The following is a 19,737-nucleotide window of genomic DNA, read 5'->3' as shown; positions in this document are numbered from 1 at the left end:
AGTGTCCAAAGGAATGAGGAGAGGTACGGGGACCCAGATGAACCTTGCAGATAGAGAGCCATCCCTTTAACAGAGGTCACTGGAAAGCCTTGCCATAATGTCTGAAAGCACCAAGATTCTGTCCTCTGAGAAAAAGCAGTTTCCTTGCCCAGGAGGAACAAGGCATTAACTTATTAATACCATTGTTTATTATTACTTATATCCACAAGTTGGAGTAAGAACAGAAATATTTGGAGAAGGATATCTTCCTCTGAGAGTAAGTCAGCCCCAGGTAGGACACCACTAGGAAGCTCAGGAGCATCATATCCCACCTCCTTCCAAGGGCAATAAATAGTGAATAATGCATCTGGGCAAAACAATGGATAAAGCATCAGCTACTGAAGCAAGAGGACCTAAGTTCAAATTCAGCCTTAAATCCTTACTAGCTCTGTAACTCTGGGCAAGTCACAAGTAACTTAGCCCCAACTGCCTCCATTTAAAAGGGGAATAGTGAAGAAAGCACTCCTTAAACTGATTCACTAAAAACCCTGTGTTTCTGTTATACTAATAATACATATTATTAGAGTTAGTTAGATGCTAATAGTTAAGTACTAATTAGAAAGATGCTAATAATAGTTATTGTTAGTATCATGGAAACATTGGGCATTTAGTCAGGGAAGAGGGGGCCAAAATCAAATCTTGCTGACTTCAAAAATCTTTCTTCTGATCAGCCCTATATTATATTTTCCTCAGACTCCTATCATTCTTAAGTCCTAATCTCATGGCTATATTGTATCCCTATTTCTATAGATGTAGTACAAATGGAAAGGATACACTTAGCAGATTTCTATCATTCACTAGAAATAAATGAACATACATCTCTTATCACAGAGATTCAACTAGTCTCCCCTCATCCCAGTCCCTGTCCTTTTTCTGCTTTGAAGAGCAGCACATGAGGGAAGAATGTATTCTTCATATCAGGGCTTCTTAAACTTTTTCCACTCATGACCCTTTTTCACTTGAGAAAATTTTATGCAACACCAGGTAGGTAGGCATATAACAAATCAAGCATTTACTGATAATTAATTATAATTTTATGACTCCCACATTCAATTACTCCATATGGAGTCACAATCTACAGTTTAAGAAGCTTTGTTTCATATTATCCTTATTGATGCCAGTCAAAATCAATGCTGTCCCATTGTATAATAATTAAATATCACCCTTTTCTGACTTAGACCAAAAGATTAAAAATAGCAAAATAACTCTTAAGTGCTTAAATTTTTATTATATAAGAAGTTAATTCACATTTTTTTCCTAGTTGAGAAAAGATATTCTTCAACCTTGTAGCGATGAGAAAAAGGAGAGCTTGAGGACCAGGGAGGTAGGAATGGTCCTACTATCCCAGAGCCATTTTAGCTGACTTAGGTAGCCTCTCCAGCCTTTGAGGACTATCAAATGCAAGCACTAAGGTGGACATATCTGAGGGTTCTATCCTCAAGCCTAGGCAGAAGCAGAAATGGAGAGGTCACATGCTGCTGACTACACCTTAGTCCACATAGTTATAACTGGGACATTGCATATAAAATCAGAGCTCTGTACTTGAAGTCATAGGACTGGAGTTTGTAACCTAGCCCAGATTGTTGGAATTGGTGTGAGTTTAGGCAAATTTCTCAGTTTCCACATCTGAAAAATGAGGAGGGTTGGACTAAACAAGAATCATCAATAATGATGACAGATGCAGAACCAGATTAAAATGTAATGGGGATATATTTAGATAGATAAGCTTTAAAAAATAAAATGGAAGGGAGTGTAAATAATGTAAAAAAAAAATTGGTTTTCTAAGTAAATATCTAACTCAGGGGCCCTCATATATGGTTTAATGACCCCATTTCTATTTGAATTGAATATCACTGGACTAAATGACTACAATATCTCTTCTAGTAGATAATATATGATGCTAAGTGATTGCTAATTGAAGGGCACTTTAGCAGTAGTGTTAAATGCTACTCAAGTAATTTGTTTATCTTTCCCTTTCAGTCCAGCTTTGTGATTTCATTAGTGTAGAGAATGTCCTCCATTATTGAAGATTAACAACTCATCTGCAATTTACAGTCTTAGAGGCTTTCCAGGAATACTGACAGGTTAAATCATTTGTCCAATGTCACAAAGTGACCGAGTAAGCATCTGAACTAAATAAGGTCTTTCTGATTCCAAAGCCAGCCATCAGTTTGCTATATCATGCCCCCTCTCAAGTCACTGCAAGGAAGACCAAGTGAATTTGCTCAGCAGGAGTCAGTTTTCTCAGTATTTTCAAGGTGGGACAACGTCCCAATTAGGGCAAATTTCCACGGTGGCAGAAGAATAGAGATAGAATGTTCAGGTCTCAGGTGAGCCCCTCTACCAAAGTTTGGCAGGTGCCGATTACTCCTCCTAGCCACAGCGTGACAGTCCACAGGCTCTACTTGGGTAAGCGTGACCCTGCAGGCCTCCTGCCTAAACTTCAGTGGACATTAACTATCTAAACTGACCCTGTTTCGTTTTCTCCCTCTTCCCTACAATTTTCCCTCCTACTGGCTACAGTACAATGATTATGTTCATTATGTGGAACCTTGTTTTAAAGGGACCCTCGTCCAGGCTGACAGAGACAATCGAGAGGTGAGTGTTGTGGGTAAAATTGTTGGGGCCATCCAGAACCAGAACCAGAACCAAAACCAAAACCCAAATTCCTAAATCCAAAACCATAATGGAACTCAATACCATGAATTTGGGAAACAACAAGGATTTATTGAGTTGGCAGAAACTTTCCAAAGAAACAAAAGGACAGAGCTTAGAGAGCTTTCTGTTTAGGTAGGGGGTGAATTGGGCATGAGGTACTTTAGTACTGGGGGAGATGGCAGGGTAGGAATGGGGAGGTAGTCTCCTTTGATTACCTCCGGCCTGCTGGGGCTTAGTAACAGGAAAGTCTCATCTTCAGGTTAGCTATTTCTTATCCATCTTATCCATCTTATCCATCCCTAATGTATGGGACTGTCCTTGCTATTTCAATACTAAAGAAGGTGGCAGCTAGAGCAGGAATTGCAATAACAGGGTCAGAGACCAGGCGATGAACCAAATGGAGTTTAAAACAACTTTCTCACTTCCCCACAGTGTCCACACCAGGACAGACAGTTCCTCCTTGATGCTGAATTAGTGAAGAACTTGCTTCTTTCTTGAACTTGCATTTATTCTCATATGATGAAAGGATGTTCAATTCTATGTAATTATATGCAGCACTACTTTTGGCAGAATAACTGCCTACTTGCCCACAGCAAATAGCAAATGCTTTTTCAGGGAAGAAGAAAAGAAGATGAATTGTACTGTCAATTATTAATTAAATTAGTCAACTGGTAAGAATACTAGTTGATCTACTGGATGTAAACTCTGTGAAGGCGATTGTGGAGTCTTATTTAATCTCACATCTCCCCCAGCTGGATTCTGAAAGTGGTGAAATTGGAGCACAAATTTTAGAAGGGCCCCCAAGCTTTTGGAAAGGTTCTGATTATGGGCACAATGACAGATTCTCTTGTTCCAGGACTTCACCCCTCAGGATAATGAATTTTTTGGTCTCAACAGCTCATAAAGACCATCTCTGAGACTTAGATGTCTGTGCACTCTGTAAGTGGGGGGAGGAGGAGAGAAAAAGCATCCACACTCTCCATGAAATTATAGTTTGAGGGTCTGTACTTGGAGGATAGGGGTGGAGAAAGCATTCACACCCCCTATAAAATGATACATACTTTGTAATTCCAACATATAGTAAGCATCTATTCAATACTTGTTAAATATCTCAGTGAATTCAAGGACTAATTATCCACTTTGTGGATTATCTAGGTAGCTCTTAGGTGGAGATAAGAGATAAAGAGTAAGCCCTTTTCTCTCCTGCTCTGGGTTTTTGGACCATTTTAGTTCTATCTGAGGGGGACAGAGAAGGAGAAGGAGGCTCAAAAAAAACAACACTTAACTAGAATCCAAAAAGAAGCATATTCTAATTAATTCCATTTCTGCCACTCTTAGTATGACTTTAACCAAGTCTCCATCCATCAGATTCCTCATTTATAAAATGTAAAGTTTGGACTAGATGATAATTTATGATCTATTCCAGCTCTCAGGGTCCTAAGAATTGCTAAATAAGAGCATCTAAAGGTAAAAGAAAGGAAGAGAAATTATAACCAATTAATTTGGGCCCTTGAGAGAAACTCTTTAAAATGTTAGTTGAGTATAGAGAGATAAATTATTGACTATTTTTCTTGAAAGAAGGATGGGAGGAACTGTAAATGCAGAATGTTGCATACTCTTTCAGACATAATCTCTAAGTTATTTTTTACTTTTTTGTTCTTTGTAGCAAGAAAGGGTTATGATGGTGAGAAAAAGAAAAGTGTTTGTGGTTAAAAAATGCATAAACCAAACTTTTTAAAAAAGAAATTAATAAAGTACAATTTTGAAGATCATACATCCCATTATCAGTTACTATATAGGATTTAAACTTAATTTTATTTTGATACTTCTTGTGGCAAAATGAACTAATAAAAATGTATGTCATGTGTGCATGTATATGTGTATATTTGCACATGTGTATATGTTGTTCCAAAAGTATTAGTGCTATCTTAAAGTTTAAAAACTTTTGGGTTACCTGATATATGGGGCTTTGTCTTGATTCCCAAATGCAAGTTTGCATATACATTTGTAGTGAAAACAGTGAACTAGAAGGCATAATATTTGAGATTTACTCCTCCTTATACCTTGGATCCTCATTTGGACCCATTATTGAACCCTTTGATATTTCAAGAGATTCCCCCAATAATAGGCCACAATTATAGCAAGTGCTTTTGAGATGTCATAACTACCAGTGATCTGAAAAGACTTAAAGGCTGAGTAGAAGCTGGGTCGGACTGGTTATTTCTTAGAGAAGCATTTGTAATGAGCCATTCATACCCTCACTCCTCATTCTTAAAACCAGTGGTATGTATTTAGGAAACAGCTAGTTAAGTATGATCATAAATCAAAGTGAAGATAACTGATCTTTGGTGAAATTGTAGCCTCACTACCTGTTTGTTCTAAACAATCATCCAAGCTAACAGTAGGTAAAATAGTGTCTTTATGATTGAACTTTGGAATGGTTTTTCTCTCTCTCTTCCTTTGCCAGCATTTCAAGCAGCTTGTGGGAGAGCTGATGGTCAAGGGTGTGGGGATTGTGGACAAGGCCCTGAGTGAAGCCTTCAGGATCCTGATGCAGGTTAAGGCACTATGGAGTGTGTATATGGAGTGGGGGTGAGGGGATAAAGGAGGGATCAGGGAGAGGAATAAGGAGAAAGTTCTATTGGGTTTTCCATTTCCTTCTCTCTCCCCTTGCCTTTACAGTTCCGAGAAAATGGACAAGGAGGCCTTTGTAACCAAGCCATCATGCTGATCACTGATGGAGCAGTGGAGGACTATGAGACGATATTTGAGAAGTATAACTGGCCCGATCGAAGGGTTAGTTTATGAATGGGATAGAACTAAGGGAATAATTGCCTCCATTGATCTAGAGGGCACTAATATAGAAGCTGCAGTAGGAAAGGATTCATGGTAAAAGGCTTGGAAACCAAAGGGTCATAAATCCCTTTCCAGCTCTGCCTCTCATTAATCAGTTGAAAGGCCACAAGCCTTTATAATGTCTCAGTTTTCTACTCTCCAGAAGGAGGAAACAGGGGAGGGGGACAGGAGGAGAAAACAGGAGAGAAGCATTAAGGATTTAGAAATTATAAAGTGCTTAATATCTAAGTACCAATCAATTAAATAAGTAACAAAAATAATAATAAAGTCAGAAGTTATCTCTTGACAGGTTGGTTCTGTGGATTTTCTGTGTCAATCTAGATCTTTTTATTTTTCTTTCTTTCTTGATCAGGTTCGAGTTTTTACTTACCTCATTGGGAGAGAAGTCACATTTGCTGACAAGATGAAGTGGATTGCATGCAACAACAAAGGCATGTAGCCTCTTATTGGAGCTTCTCTAAGTCAACACATGCAATGAAGGGAGATTAGTTTTGACTAGAGACCAGGCATGATACCATCCATGATAGCTTAACTAGCCAGACTTTCCATCACAAAGTAGTAGACATGCATGGAGTTTAGCAGGGGCCATTGTTGTCTCTCTTCCTCTCTCTTTTGGAAAAGACCCCCAAATTCGAGCCAGTTCCTTATTTTTCCATACCATCTTACTAGTTGTTAAGTTTAAAATATCTTCTGGCCAGCAATATCCTCACCCCACTAGATGTTCTCTAGCCCTTCCAACATGCTACAGAGGAAAAGTAGCATGAGGCAGTGAAAAAGAATATTCAAAATGTCTAATATGACCTTGAGCAAATCTTAGGAATTATAGATTGAGAGCTAAAAGGGACATGAGGGACATCTGGTCCAATCCTCTCATTTTTCAACTGAAGAAACTTGAGACCAAGTGAAGTTGTCTTCTCTAAAGTCATGCAGGTAGTGAGCATCAGAGGAGGGGTCTCAACCCCTTCTGACCCAGAAATAATGTTCTTTCCATTTTACCAACATATTATTCCCATTTACTTGAAATCTAGACACAGAGAGATTAAAGGACCTGACCAATGTCACACAGTCAGTAAATCTTAGAGCTAGAAGGAAACTTAACAACTCTCTGGTCTATCCCTTCATTTTATAGTTATGAGCATTATGAAAGGATCGGGCTAAATGATCTTTAGATAGTGCATTCCAATTCTAAGATCATTTTGTTGTTGTGAGGCAGGTATTACAGATACTTTACAGATACTATTGCTGTTGCTCAGCTCTTTCCAGCTGAAGCTGGAGCTCTTTCCAGCTCTTTATGACCCCCTTTGGGGATTTCTTGGCAAAGATATTGTAGTGATTTGCCATGTCCTTCTCCAGCTCATTTTGTAGGTGGGGAAACTGAGTCAAATGGGCAAACAGTGACTTGCCCAGGGTCACACAGCTAATAAGCGTTTGAGGCCAAATTTGGACTCAGAAAGTCTCAGAAGTCTTCCTCCCTACAGACCTGGCATTCTATCCACACCCCCATCTAACTGTCCCTGCTAGATGTCTAACAAATGTCTATTTTTTGATTCATTAATGAAGTTTATTCTACTTTCTCTGGTTCAGAACTCAATAGAAAGGACAGTCACTATTCTGTTTATAGTTACTTTTATCTTTGCCATGTCTGGAGCAAGAGAGCTGGAGACTGCCTGGAGACCAGTTGTTCTGCAGTAACTTCTTCTCCATCCTATGCTCAGACCAATCCCCAACCAGATGTATGAGAAGTTAATATTCCAGGAGAGGGGGAGGCCAAAGGGTGATTGAAGTGCTCCTTTCTTCTGCATAGGCTACTACACACAGATCTCCACCCTAGCAGACGTCCAGGAGAATGTGATGGAGTACCTGCATGTGCTCAGTCGCCCCATGGTCATTAATCATGACCATGACATCATCTGGACTGAAGCGTACATGGACACCACGGTAACGGGACTTGAGGAATAGAGACTCTAGGTTCAGAGCCCAATTTAAAAGAGTTGGGATAATCTAGGCTCATAATCACCCCTTCCCTTAATCAATGAATCTTTTTTCCCTCAGGATTTTATTTTTCCAAATACACATAAAATTAGGTTTCAATATTTATTTTTGTAAGACTTTGTGGTCTAAAATTTTCTCTCTTCCTCCTTTACTTTCTCCTCCAGATAGCAAGCAATCTGATATGTTAACTATGTGCAATCCTTTTAAGCATATTTCCATATTTATCATATTGTACAAGAAAAATCAGAACAAAAGAGGGGAAAAATGAGGGAAAAACGATTAAGCAAAAAAAAAAAAGTGACAATACTAGGTTTAATCAGTAAATGTTAACTAGCCACACAAAAAATAATCTGATTTCCAAAACAGGAATTAGTAAGTAGGGTTTGCCCTGGACCAGGTTTTGAAGTTGGTCATCATTATTCTCTATGTTCTCTCCTCAGTCCCCCTCTTTTGCCTCCTGATACCTCTTCCCACTCCAAGGTTCCAGGTATCCCAAAGCTGCTCTCCAGCTACTTGGAGCTTATGCTCTAGCACATCACTCAAGTCAATCCTTTCTGGGTCATGCTTGCTCTGAAATTTTCCTCTCTTTCCCACATTAAAATTCATAATCCACTCATAATTCTCTCGCATTAGATAAATTCATTGACACTAAAGTATAACTGGCAGTTGTGAGCTTAATGGGCTATTTTTCCTAAATGTATTTTAAAAAGGTTCCTCCCTCTCCCCCTAGCAGACTTTTAAGAATAATTTTAATGCTAAAATTTCAGGTAGCGTTGTGAAGGAAAGAGTTGAAAAAAAGTACTTTCTGAGCTTCCTCCAATTCATACTTAATACATAGGCATCCTTCTCCCGAGAGAAAGAAGCTAACTTAACATGTTGGGTTGTTATCAGAAGGCAGAGGAGTGCTCAAGATTTTTTAGTAAAAAGACCATCACAAAGCTTCCATCTAGTTTTATTTATGACTTGCTGCAAGTTCCTTGCCAGTAGTTTGTAGTGTACTTGTATCCCTACCACAGTACCTGATACATAGAAGGTATATTTAATAAATATTTGATTGACCAAAGGCAAAATTATTCTTGCCTCTGCTTCAGCCTTTCTTGCCTCTTATTTGTTAATTGAGAAAAAATGAAGTTTGATCTGCCCATAGTCTGATTAATCTTTCTATAATAAACTCATCTAAAAGGGTAGGATCTTAAAGATGTTTCCCTAGCATTGTTCACCAGCTGTCCCATATGATGTACTCTTACTTAGGTTGAGGAAACCCTCACCTCCTCTGAGTCAGTTTCTCCTCAAAATGTTCATGTTCCTTTGATGTTTAATGTAAGGTCTTGTTCAATGGTATTTGTTTCATAAATATGTATTGACTGAATAAATGCATCTTCATTTTACTTCAGTCTCCCTCTGCCACCATGTTTCATGCTTTCCATTCTTTCACATTATTTGCTCCTCCCTTCATCCGTGCTGTACCTAAGCTGCCACAGTCTGAAGAGGTAACCGCCTCTCTAGTGCACTAAGTGTGGTTTTTCCTTCCTGTGTGAATGTCTGTCTGTCTGTCTGTCTGTATGATGGGGGAGCTATCTAACAATGAGATCAGGACAGAGCTGTGATGGGCAGAGCATGGAAGCTGGAACTATAGGACCTTCAGCAACCAATGGCCAGCCCCCAAAGCTAAGCTGTTAACAGGAATGTGGGAAGAATAAGTGACAGAGAGGGAAGTTGTGTTGCTTCTAACAGATGGCGACAGACTTTTTCTGCCTATGCATTTCAAAAATCCCTTATCAATATTTCTCCTTTTTTTTCTTTTACTGACATAGTTAAGGTATTTTCATCACTTTGTTTTAAATATCTGATCCTCTAACCCCTACAATTTAAAGAAAACTAAAAAAAAAAAACTAACATTCCCTGAAAACTCCATTTTCTTCTTTCTTTCACTTGGCTGTGCATTCCCTTCCTGGGGCGGCTTTGTGAACTTTGCAAATGTCCTTAACTAATGCAACCCTGGGGCCTAGCCTCTGTTTTGACAAAAATAAGACATGCATGTGTCCCCGTTGGCAGATGGGGAAGGGAATTGGTTAGAATCTTGCTTTAGATACAGAGTGTCAGTGAGCATAGCTTCTTATACTTAATACTTATAGAGAGAAATATATAACAAGAGTGGAGTTGATAGTGTCTGGAGAAATGCCTTAATAGCTGAACAAAAAGAGAAGCGCTTCCTTTTCATAGATTCAGGGTCCAGTCCCTTGCCTTCAGGCCAGGCCATGTAAAATACTGATGTAACACTAATTAAAAACAAAGCCTGACATATAAAACATTAATTTACAAAACAGACAAATTAGGAAGACACTTCACAAAATGTTCTTTACCTCCCAAAAGGACTCACTGCAGCTTTCTTAAAAAGCTAACTCTAGTAGTGAATTCAGAATGTAATTGAAAACTTTACCAACTTTCTAGGAACCTTTCTATTGCCAAAAATTTTTAAAAGAGCCAATTCCTTTCTCTGGGTAGCACAAGGAACCTCAGAGGGAAGTGTTGGTGTGGCAAGTGAGATGGAAAATCAGGTATTTATGACATGGATTGGGTTTGTGAGGAAGATGCCAGGTCCTGAGTTGAGGGAGAAAGGTGGTATGTCTGTCTGTCTGTCTCATGACTGAGTGATTGATCAATGGCACACTGGACTGTCTAGTAGCATGTATTTGTGGCACTGTGGCTTAATGTATAAATAGGTGTATAAAAAAGTTGCTACTGCTTTTCCTCTGCTTGTACCTGTGCTGCGACTGTACCTGCAGAATTTCCGTGTGTTTGATCTGCACTTAGATAGGGCATTCTCTCCGTGTTCACACGGCAGTACATCTCTGTCATTTTCTGGCTTTACATGTTATTGTCTGTTTTCCACAGTCATAATAAGCATTTGTATGTTGTCAGTACATCAGAAGGCTTTCAGCACTTTGGACAGGAGCCTGGCTGAGAGTACCAGGATTCTGAGATTTGTGTCTGTGCTTTGACTAAAGCAGATGTTAAGGGAGCCATCCCAGAACCTCAGACCTGTTGGGGTTTCTCCCCTAAGGACTTAGACTTTTGTTTGAGAATCAGCATCGGTTCTGTCACCCCTGAGCAGCAGGATGGCAGCCACCTTCCTGAGTCACATTTACTTAGAGAAGGTGCCTTGTTATTGTCTCTGCAGCCACAGGAGGGTTCTGAGTTTGGGCACCCATGAAATTTCTCAGTCCTGACCTCCTGCTTTTTGGTCTCTCCTCCCTGGCAGCAATTTGCATTGCAGCCCCAGAGCCTCTTGCTTATGACCACAGTGGCTATGCCGGTGTTCAGCAAAAAGAACGAGACCGTAAGTAGCAACCTCCCAGGAGATGGATCTTGTCATGGGGGGGTGTGTTGAAATGACCATAGGTTGCTGATCAGATTTCACAGCTAGTTATTCAATTCCTTGGATAGTTTAAGAGATTCTATTAGATATCTCAGTATCTTCCTTTGGACAGAAGGAAGAACTAAAAAAGCTCATGCTCAGATTCTCTTTTTGGGTCCCTCTAAAAAAGAAAGATTCTACATCCTATCACACTTTCTTTTCACCAACCAGAAAATCTTCCCTATTTGTAACTTTTCCCCCACCAGGTGACAGATTCAGCCAGCTAATCCTGTTTGTGGCTCCAGAGTTAATTCTGGGAAAGTAGAACTAGAAGGAACATACAAAGAGTCTCCAAAAGTCAATGCCATTTTTAAAACTTAGAAAAGTCAAGTTTTCCATCTATCTAATCTTTGTCCACAGAGGATGGCTAGAGTGTAAGTTCCTCGAAGGCAGGAAGTATATCTTAGCTAAATTTGCAATTTGCTATCTCCCCAGATTCCACTTGCATAAAACTCTGCACACAGTAGGGACTTAACAAGTATTTGCTAATTGAATAAAAAAAATTGAAATATTTCAGAGATCTCATGGCATTCTTCTGGGTGTGGTGGGCTCTGATGTGCCTCTTAGAGAGCTGCTGAAGCTGGCTCCCCGATATAAGGTAAGTTCCTGATCTGGGAGCTCCCCCAGAGGAGAAGTGTCCAATGACTGTGCAACTCCCCTCATTCTGACTTTGCCCTTAAACTCCAGTGATATCTCTAGGCAGTTATAGCCAAATCTAAAGAAAGCCTGAGAAAGTCTGAGACCTCCTCCACCTTTTATCTAGAGAAGAATCCGGCATTAGAGCTTGGAACTCAGCTTCCACTCCGGATTTGCAAGAACTTAGCCAAATTCCTTCCTATCCCTGTGCCCCCTTTTCCGCACCAGCCCTTCCCTAATTCATAGTCCTGTTGTGAGGGTGAATGTAATTGGATCCCAAAAGCTTTCAGAGCTCCTGGCAGGAATGATTTTAGGAGAAGACATGATATTATCATTATTATTATTACTTACTCTTAAATCTGGAAGATGTACAAACATTCATTAAAAAGAGGCTCTGAATAGTTTAAGGCTCCTAATTCCCCTTACCCAGCTATGACAACAGTCACATGTAAGCTCCACTCCCATCCCAATCACATATTAGATAGAGCAAAACATATACATTTCATTCCTTTCTTTTACAGCTGGGAGTACATGGTTATGCCTTTCTGAACACTAACAATGGCTACATCCTTTCCCATCCTGACCTCCGACCCTTGGTAGGTACATGTGTTTTGAGACCTATATGTGGGCAATTGGGGTAGTTCATGAAATCAATTAATCAGTGGTTTTTTTTGAGCACCTGTCATTCCCCAATTCTGCACTAAACATTGTAAGGGATGTAAGAAAATGTAAGGCATCATCCCTTCCCTTCAGAAGCTTATAATCTACTTGTAAAGATAAGATTAAAGCATGAGGAATAAATAATGAACCTTCCAAGAGAATATATATCTAAGTGCTAAATTGTGAGATATATAAATCTCATAGCATGTAGTCCCCAGACTCTCCATTCTTCTGTTTCCATAAGCTACTTACATCACTGTACTTCCCACTGGGAATATAGCAATTATATAATCAGAACATGCCCCAGAAGGACCACCATTTTATATGTAAAATGTGAATATTTCATGACTATTCAACATATATGAACGTGTCTGGAAGTAGCCCATGCCAGAAAGAAATAGAAGCTTGAATAGGCTGAAAATTCACAGAATCACTGAAGTTCAGTGATAGTCCAGAGACTATTTAGAGCCTCACAAAGAAAAAAAGGGAAAAGAAAAAAAAAAAGATTCTCTCCATAGCCCCGCTTATAGAAGGATCTGAAGCCTTTTCTTGAAGACCTTGGATAAAGGACAATAATGAGCTACCCCATCCCATTTCCAGGTAGCTCAAATGGTTATGAAGTTTTCCTTGCTATCCAACCTAAATTTTCTTCTTTCCATCTCTCACTCTTTGCTCCTGGCTCTTCCTTCCAGGGCCAAACAGAGCATATGTAAGCCCTTTTTCACAGGGCAATCCTTCTGATACAATTATCATGCCCCGTACTAATCCACACCCAGTCTTTTTCTTCTCTTTTTATAAGAATCAACAGATTGTTAGATAGCATAATCCTCCATCACCTCCACTGCAACTCTCCTAGCTAAAATATGCTCCCCACACAGAGCGTATGTTAGCTATGGTCTGACCAAGAAAGGGACCAGTGAAATTATCCTTAGTGCAGGATGCTCTAGAAGTTGCTAGGAGTTGGCAGCTAGGGTACCATAGTTCACAGAGCCTCAGGCCTAGAGTCTGAAGGATTTATCTTCCCAAGTTCAAATCCAGCCTCAAACACTTAATAGCTGGGCAAGTCATTTAACCCTATTTATCTCAGTTTTCTCATCAGTAAAATGAGCTGGAGAAGGAAATGGCAAACCAGTCCAGTATCTTTGCCAAGAAAACCCCAAATTGGGTAATAGAGTCAGACACGACTGAAAAATGACTGAACAACCAGTACCTATTGAGATATCAGGCCTCCAAGTTCACTCAATTTTTTTTTACCTAATTGCAGTCTAGCAAGTCCCTCATCTTGGACTTATTAAAGGAAAGGTTTTTGGACTCATTGATCCCTGTTAGATTTTGTCTTATTAAACTTGAGAGTGACTATGTTGGATAGGAGCTAGTCTCAAAGCCAGGAACACCTATGTTCCATTCCGGACTCTGACACAAGCTCTGTCACCTTATCTCCCAAGGCTCTAAGTAACTCTCCAAGATGAAAAGTTGGAGAGAAGGTGCTGGCTTACACAGACAGAGGGAGTTTCCTCCTCTAGGAGTTCCCTCTATCAATGAACCACAAGTCCAGCTCTTAGTCCCAAACTTGACCCAATATTGTAGTTTATCCAGGTCTTTCTCAACATGAGCCAATGGCGTGACGCAGCTCTCCCAAAAGTTAATTCAGTCTTAGGTGAAACAGTCTCCTCTGTGTTCTCTAACCCCTCTTCTGCCACTCTAATATGGTGCCTTGAGAATTGGGGGTTAGGGATGGGCTGCAGGGAAAACTGTCGAACTTGGTGAACCAAATTTCAGTCCTGGCTCTGACTCTTGTTATTTATATAAGCAAGGGGGAAATGGAATGAGCTCTGGAGCTCAGTTTCCTCATTAGCAAAATAGTCATAATAATCATTCCATGGGCTGTTATGCTTGGTCCTTGTGAAGAAAGCATTTTATAAGTTTAAAATATTATAAAATATGGATTATTATAACAAATGCAACTTATCATCCAACTGATGACATTCGCTCTTTTATAAGGTTTCTCATCTCTACTCTAGGTCATCCTGACTTAAGGCCCAGGCCTTCCAATGCATTCAGGGCCCTCTCCAGTCATTCTGATTCATATCTGGCCTCTGGACCCGGATGGCTCTGGAGGGGAAAGTGAGGCAGGTGACCTTGCCAGTCCTCCCTCACATCCAATTCACTTACATGCAATATCACCTCCCTGAGGTCACGGTACTTTTCGAGAATGAAGGACATAAAACAACATAGAATTTCTTTTAATTAACATTTTCCCTTTCCTCACACTAACCCTATTCATCTAGGAAAAACCCTCATAAGCAAAACAAATCCCCACACTGGACCATATCTAAACATTTTTATCTCAACCTTCATTCTGAGTTCATAACCTCTCTGCTAGGAAAAGGGCACTTATTTTTCACCATTAGTCTTCTGGAATCATGACTGGTCATTGTATTGATTGGAGTTCTTAACTCTTTCAAAGTTTTTTGTTTTTATAATGTGGTTGTTATCATATAAATTGTTCTAGTTCTGCTCACTTCACTGTATCCATTCATATGAACTTCCCAGGTTTCTTTGAGAAAACCCTTTTCACCATTTCTTACATAATTCCATTATATTCATAGACATGATTTGTTCAGCCATTTCCCCAACTGATAGGCTCCCTCTTGACTTCCAGTTCTTTGCCACCATGAAGAATCTCATTTTGGCTCACCAAATAAAGGGCAAATTTAACCTGTGAGGGATCATTTCTTATTTAAACATTTGGAGGCAAGAGATGCCTTTCACCTCCTTTTGAATCCCCAGCACTTAGCAGAGTCCCTGGAATATAGCAGATTCTTAATAAATATTTATTGACTGACAGAAAGAAAGTAGCCACTAAATAGAAACTTGTCAAATCATTAACCTCTCAGAGTTTTGGAATCTCTGCTTTTATGAGCCTCTAAGAGGGGCTCCAGGAAGGTGGGACTTCATCCTACTCATGTTTTTTTTCCTACTCATGCCTTTTCTTCTTGCTCCCCACTTCAGTACAAAGATGGAAAGAAATGGAAACCCAAACCCAACTACAACAGTGTGGACCTCTCCGAAGTGGAATGGGAAGACCAAGATGAAATTGTGAGTGAGGGAGAGGGAAGGAGAGAGTACAGTAGCTCAATCATGACAATAACAATGATAATAATAATAATAATAGCTAACATTTATGTAGCCCTTACTGTGTGCCAGACACTGTGCTAATTACTTTACAATTATTATCTCATTTGATCCTCACAATAACCCTGTAAGGTATATGGTATTATTATCCCCATTTCACAGATGAGGAAACTGAGGCAAGCAGGGGTGAAGTGATTTGCTAAATAAATATCGAAGACTAGATTTGCACTCAGACCCAGTGCTCTATCCATGGCACTACCTTGAGACTCCTAAACATGTACAAATTACCCTGTTTACATGTACACAAACTTTATGTTCAATCTCCTATTCTTATAAACTTATGTGGGAGAACAGGCAATCAGCAAGTCCTTATTTTTCCCACTTTAAGGCATAGAGGGTCTAGATAATCTAAATAAAATCTCACAGCACAAAAATAAAATACTCTGAATTTAGGAGTGGACATTCTAAAGGAATAAGTGTATAAATGAATATGGTATAGTTACTGGAGCTCTGCACTAGTCAAAAAACCTGGATTCAAATCCTACCTAAGCTACTTGTTAGCTATGGGGTCCCAGGCAAGGCCCTTAATCTATCTGACCCTCTGCTTCCTCGTGTGTAAAATTAGAACAATCACCTTGCACTACTTACACCACAGGGCTATTGTGGGGAGCCTGTTTTGCCAACATCACATGAATGCTCTAGGTAAATGTGACATGATTGCAAGATTGAGGACTCCCCAACTCCAGACCTGATTCTATCATGGACATTTCACTTGGCTTGGAACTCATCACTCTAGTTCTTGCTTTCCCCAGATGTAAAATGTCCTTCTTTCCCTGATTGTCCAGAGACAATTTTTTCCCTATAAAAGACTTGCATAAATTCTATCATCCATTCTCTAGGCAATGATGATAGAATGTATGCAAGTCTTTTATAGGGAAAAAAACCTAAAGTTCACTTGTTTTCATGATTATAATGATTCTATTTCCCAACACCAAACATTTCTCTTATAAGCAAAGTGATTGACCCGGAGTCTGCCCATAATAGTTTTTTCCAGTTACAGTGTCCTATGCTTGGACCCATTCTTCAGCTATTGTTGTAGAGATTTTTGGATCCAGTTACAGGGGAAGGGAGTCTTTTAAAAAAAATTTTAGACCATACTTTTGCCTGGCTCACTCAGCCTCAGCAGTTCAGTGATTGAAAAGGTATATGAGATATAGTGTGGAATAGTAGGGAAATATATATGAGATATAGTGTGGAATAGTAGGGAAAAAAACACTGAATTTGTGGTCAGATTGGGTCCAAGACATAAGAACGTGTACTATCAATAAGCAAGTCACTTAGACTCTCTGAGTTTCAGTTTTTCATTTGCAAAATGGGGATAAGAATTTTTAATCTGCCTCAGAATTGTTGTGAGGAAAGCACTTTTAAGCTATCTTAGAAGTGTGAACTTCTGTTGTAGCTTATTGTATTGTCTTTATCCCAATAAAATATACTATTACTCTGGCAGCGTGAATATAGCACTAGCCTAAAAGTCCAGAATATCGGCATTCAAGCCCTGCCTCTGTTACATACTAATTGTGTGACTGACCTTGGCAAGTTCATTTAATCTCTAAATGCTAATTCATCCCTCTAAAACTTGGTGGTTCAGTGGATAGGTTCCCCAACCCTGCAGTCAGAAGGACCCGAGTCTAGCTGCAAACACTTATTAGCTAGGTAACCCTGGGCAAGTCACTTAATCCTGTTTGCCTCAGTTTCCCCATCTGTAAAATGAGCTGGGGAAGGAAATGGCAAAACAGTCCTGTATCTCTGCCAAGAAAACCCCAAATGGGGTAAGGGAGAGTTGGACATGACCTGCATTCCTAGAAGTTCTTCACTGAGGTCTTGTTGTTGATGTTATTATTGTTTGTCCTTGGTTCTCAACAGAATCTTGCTATCAGGAAGGTAATGTCGTGACATGTGTGCAGTCTGTCCAGAATAAAGAGACCAGAGACTTCAAAAGTTCATCTTCATTTCCATTAAACTGGGATGGTTAATACTCTCCATCCTCTTCAGTGTTCCAATAGGAACAAGGGATAAATTCCAATGTTTCTCTTCTTCTTGCAGCTGAGAACAGCCATGATCAATGGGGAAACCGGATCTCTCACAATGGATGTAAAAGTTCCTGTGGACAAAGGGGTAAGAGATGTGCTGTCCTAGATGGGATGACGAACATTTCCCATTGCTATAGAATAATGGGAATAAAATTGCACTGGGAAACAGAAAACCTTGGTTCTGTTCTACTTGAATCAGAACACATTTGGAGTATTGTGTCCCAATCCAGACTTTTTATTTTAGAAGGAATATTGAGTACATACTGATGAGAATGGCCAGAATTACAGGGAAATACAGGGAAATTAGAAACTAACCCCAATGAAGATTGGTAGAAAGAGCTAGGAATATTTATTTTGGAGAATAGGTCAGAATGATGAGGCTATCAAGAGGAAGATCAAAGAAAAAATAGGATGATGATTTGGCATTGATAGAGAAAACAGAAAGAAAAAGATTAGATTATTTAGCTTCTATTTTCTCTGCAAAGAAAATAATCTTTATATTAGTACAGACAAAAAATAGCTAAGAGAGTTTAAATTAAAGATAAGAAAAAAACTAATAAGAAATAGCATAGTAATGATCCAGGTTCATTCCAGATTACCCTTCTCTCTTCTATTTTTTCTTAAATAGGCTGGTGGGACAAGAGAATATTGTTGATACCCTTCTTGCTTTTTTAATAGACTGGTAGAACAGAGGAATATTGTTGATATAGTTTACCTAAATTTGTCAAAGTCTCTCATACTGTTCTTGGGACTATCCAAATTCCCTTAATGAATTTGTTACCAAATTCAGACAAACTATATTCCAGGATACTCAAAGAACTAGCAAATGTTATTGCTAAGTCAGACATTTTCAGAGCTCTTTGAAATATTATGGAGAATAGAAGAAGTGCTACAAGACTAGAAAAAAGCAAATGTTATCCTGATTTTTTTTGCTAAGGCCACTGGGGTTCAGTAACTTGCCTAGGGTCTGATTTTTTTTTAAAAGCTGAAAAACATTGGTTAGAGAATCTTTAAAATTTTAGCAAGTATTAGAATGTTTTATTAAAAGAATAGCTGCTGAACATCTTGAAAAGGAAACAATAATCAAGTAAAGTCTCTGTTAGTTGGTTTTTCCTCTTTGCAAAGAAAGTCTCATTGTGAACAAGTAAGAAGTTATCTTTCAAAAATGAAAGTGTTATATCAATAAAAACTTTTAAAATTAATTTTTTAATGAAGCAGATCATTTAGAATAAAATATCTAAGGCTGTTCCAGAGTGCCCTTATGTTCATTAAAAAAAAAGGTACTGCTGGTAGGATAGGAGAATGTTGTAGAAATAGTTTGCTTCTATTTGACAGAGCCTCTCATATGCTGTTTATGTGGTCAAGATGGAAAGATGTAGGCTAGATGTTCATATAGTTAAGTTGATTCAGAAAAGGTCAAATAGATTTGAAGTTTGTTATCCACTTGGGAGGAGTGGCTCTAGATACCTCTCCTTAGTCTTGCTTTGTTGAATATTTTTATTGGTGACAAGAATAAAATTAGAGATGGTGTGCCCATCAAACTTGTAGATAGGAAGGAAGAGCTATGTTTCATGACAATAAGGATCCAAAAAGATTTTGACAGACTAGAATATTGGGTTGAATCTAACAAAATAAATCTTAATAGAGTTAAATGTAAGCCTTAGTCAAATTCAAAAAGTGTAACTAGAGAGCAATTCATCTGGAAAAGATTTTGGGATTCTGGTGAACTGAAGCTCAATCTGAGTCAGTGTAATATAGCAGAGGAAATAATATAAGCATCAAAATCAGGTAGCATTTGTTCAACTATATCTTTTCCAGTCAACCAACATTTGCAATAATAGTCATCACATTTTAACAAGGATATTGGTAAATTGGAAAATAACCAGAAGTCCATATAGCTAGAAAACCATTTATTGTTCTTTTGATAAGATTACAACTAGAATATTGTGTTGATATTTAGGTACCACATTTTTAAAAAAAGATAGTTAACATGCCAGAAGATATCCAAAGGAATCTCAGCAGTGAAGACCATGCCACATGACAAAGGCTTGAAGTAACTAGGGAACTTTAAGCTGGAAAAGATAGAAATTAAGGAAGACATAACTATCTTCAAATATTTGAAAGATTATCATATGGAAAAGAAATTAAATTTGTTTTACTTTGACTCAGAGGGCAGACACAGGAGCAGTGGGCAGAAGTTACAGAAAAGCGCATTGGTTTAATTTAAAATTAAATTAAATTTTAATTTTAATA

The 19,737-nt window shown here is 38.8% G+C and overlaps 1 protein-coding gene across 1 annotated transcript in view; it reads left to right on the top strand.

Moving 5' to 3' along the window:
- The window catches only part of LOC100925979 (voltage-dependent calcium channel subunit alpha-2/delta-4), a 77,953-nt gene that overhangs the window by 33,263 nt on the left and 24,953 nt on the right, over positions 1 to 19,737 (top strand). The window contains exons 9-18 of the mRNA XM_031939619.1: positions 2,563 to 2,637; positions 5,165 to 5,254; positions 5,380 to 5,493; positions 5,906 to 5,984; positions 7,358 to 7,491; positions 10,808 to 10,885; positions 11,481 to 11,561; positions 12,121 to 12,195; positions 15,272 to 15,358; positions 17,498 to 17,569. Coding sequence (XP_031795479.1) covers positions 2,563 to 2,637; positions 5,165 to 5,254; positions 5,380 to 5,493; positions 5,906 to 5,984; positions 7,358 to 7,491; positions 10,808 to 10,885; positions 11,481 to 11,561; positions 12,121 to 12,195; positions 15,272 to 15,358; positions 17,498 to 17,569 — 885 coding nt within the window. The remainder of the gene's footprint in view (positions 1 to 2,562; positions 2,638 to 5,164; positions 5,255 to 5,379; positions 5,494 to 5,905; positions 5,985 to 7,357; positions 7,492 to 10,807; positions 10,886 to 11,480; positions 11,562 to 12,120; positions 12,196 to 15,271; positions 15,359 to 17,497; positions 17,570 to 19,737) is intronic.

The sequence above is a fragment of the Sarcophilus harrisii genome, chromosome 5 (assembly GCF_902635505.1).
Source record: "Sarcophilus harrisii chromosome 5, mSarHar1.11, whole genome shotgun sequence".
Lineage (NCBI taxonomy): Eukaryota > Metazoa > Chordata > Mammalia > Dasyuromorphia > Dasyuridae > Sarcophilus > Sarcophilus harrisii.
Note: the sequence above shows the minus strand (reverse complement) of the source record. Positions and strands in the feature narration are given on the sequence as shown.